Source organism: Oratosquilla oratoria, chromosome 41 (assembly GCF_046742065.1).
Source record: "Oratosquilla oratoria isolate Oo_2021 chromosome 41, ASM4674206v1, whole genome shotgun sequence".
Classification (NCBI taxonomy): Eukaryota; Metazoa; Arthropoda; class Malacostraca; order Stomatopoda; family Squillidae; genus Oratosquilla; species Oratosquilla oratoria.
In genome coordinates, this window is record NC_134817.1 from 917,501 (window position 1) to 920,000 (window position 2,500).

The 2,500-nt window shown below is 40.0% G+C and overlaps 1 protein-coding gene across 1 annotated transcript in view; it reads right to left on the minus strand.

Moving 5' to 3' along the window:
- LOC143021251 (glutamate receptor ionotropic, kainate glr-3-like) overlaps window positions 1–2,500 on the minus strand; it is a 10,352-nt gene that overhangs the window by 5,239 nt on the left and 2,613 nt on the right. Inside the window, exons 4-6 of the mRNA XM_076178649.1 lie at window positions 1,185–1,343; window positions 804–1,020; window positions 92–222 (exon numbers count right to left, since the gene is read on the minus strand). Of these exons, the coding sequence (XP_076034764.1) occupies window positions 92–222; window positions 804–1,020; window positions 1,185–1,343 (507 nt within the window). The remainder of the gene's footprint in view (window positions 1–91; window positions 223–803; window positions 1,021–1,184; window positions 1,344–2,500) is intronic.

Sequence of the window (2,500 nt, forward strand, 5' to 3'; positions counted from 1 at the left end):
TACATATACATAAACATATATACCAATGTACATGTACAAACATGTATACAACTTCGTTCGCCCCATCACCACCATTGTCCTCATCTCTTACCTTGGGGAGGATGAGCATGGCCATCAGGTTGGACTTGTACATGGATCCCACTAGGAAGCAGAAGAGCATCCACAGGATGACCAGAGGCGTCCCAGACCGCCCCGAAGTGGCCACCCAGGAGCTGTTTGCGCCTGAAAGAAGAAAAATAACTATCGATGGACGTCGTCTTATTCGTCCAAATCGTCTCTTTACAAACATCAAGACTATGGGGATATTTTTCTTATCTATATTTCTTTTAATTAAGACAAATAAATGGGGTCAGATATAGATACAATTCAAGGGGAAGTAATGAATGAATGAATGAGTAAATAAATCAGTCAGTCCGTTGCCCCTGGTCACTCTTGCCGATGACCCTCGGCATCCAGGTAACTGGTAACTGCCTCCGGAAGTGACCATATATCACATATAGAGAAGAGATAGGCTTAGATAAATAAATAAATATATAAATAATGAATATAACAGAGTACGGAGGAAAACCTCTTCATTATCAATTTATGTCGTTAACATTTTACTAATTACAACTGTATTCTCGGTAACCAGTGCTTCTATCGTTGAAGACAATAACACGCCTAAGAGGTAGTACATAAATTATTAGATAAATAATTCAAAACAAAAAATGTGGCAAGGGATCATGCATTGTCTACTCAAATATACTAAATAATTAAAGTACATCAGACATAGTTACTATAACGACATCACTATAGTCACGTACCCTGAGCCGAAAATATCTGCAGAACCCAAAAGACGGAATCTTTTATGACTTCTGACGACGTGACGTCATCAAATGTTTTAACGGTCATTTCTCCCTCTGGCGAAGTCCTCTTCCTGCCCAACTGCTCCTTGGCCGAACAGACGCCTCTGTAGCTCTTCGAAGCCCCGAATAAAGCCCAAATCATGACAATCAACGTCAGGCCGAGCAGTCCCCAGACCTGAGGGAGTTATACAGTGCACAGTTATTGTATAGTTAGGAAATAATCTTAACGGGGGTAGATGCTAATCATCTATAGAAAAATATTGTAATGCTCAGTCACAAAGACCACATCGGACATTTAAAAAAAAAAAAAAAAAAAAAAAAAAAAGGAGGGGGTCTTACCAGGAGGGGAAAGGGCTTGATGAACCCAGCCATATCGGACTCGAACCCGGGCCTAGTGTACACGATGAAATGCTCTGTCACGTGGACCACCTTGGAGAAGTCGGCCACCTGGTACCTGTCCCAGGTGACGCCGAAGGGGCCCAGGGCGACGTCCACCTCCTGCGGGAGAGGAGGAACACCCGAGCTCGAACTCAGTTCGACCCAACGAGGCGAGTGCACTGAGGACCTCAGAGCAACGTTCCCTCTAAACCACTGTTTCCCAGCCCTTGAGTCGCCAAAACATCTTGTATGCTCAAAATTTTTAAATTCATATTGCTATAATAAAATTCAATTATGTTAATTTTGTCTTTAATAACCTTACAATAGATCAAAGGGGTCGCAGACCATATCATAAGGATCATATTGAGGTAGCCTGAAAAAAGGAAACTGCTCTGAGCTATGCGGATGTGCGCGCGCACTTGTTTTACAACTATCGCACATAAAGAAAAAATGTGCGAACACATGGTTTTCAAATGATGATATTAAAATCCATTCAATAAAGAAGTTCCACCCAAAACGTCAACTCGTAAATTCTCTAAAAATATGGAACGTCACTGCTTGGAGGTAATGTGTAATACAGACCTACAATTTGTGCGTTTTGGCTTAAATGATCAGATAGTGACTCGCGTGGGTGAGGACATACTTTTCAGGGAAAGGCAAAGTTTGTAAACAAGCAAATTTGTGCACAACCTCACAGCTAAAAAAAATTAGAGGGAACATTGCCTCTGAGGTGTGGTGCTTACGACAGACGATTCTATTCAGCCCCAATGAAGTTTCTGTTTTTGTTCCCAAATGTCACTCAATATGCTTTTATTTTTATAAATATTTTTTGGCAAACGCCAAACGATTATTTTTTAAGAAAAGGAAAAAATCAAAATTTTTCTGGTTAAATCTAGACGTTCTTAATCCACCAGAGGATTTATGATAAAAATAACAACCAGAAACAAACGAATGCAGGAAGAGGTGACTGTGACAAAGTAAATATATTATTCATTAATGTATTTGCTAATGTATTTACTAATTTATTTACTTACGAAACCTGGAATTTGGACATTTTATTGCAAGCAGATGAACAATACTGATAAAAAAAATGATGTAAAATTTGATTCTTATTTTGAAAAAAAAACGCGATCATACAGGAGGACTAGGCTAAAGGAAAAGAATGAGCTTGAAGCCCCAGTCACACCAAGCTTACGACCCGCTTCCGACCACCGTCGACCGAAAATCAAGCGATGGGTCGACGACACAAAACCTATGCAAGGAATTGAAATGGAAAA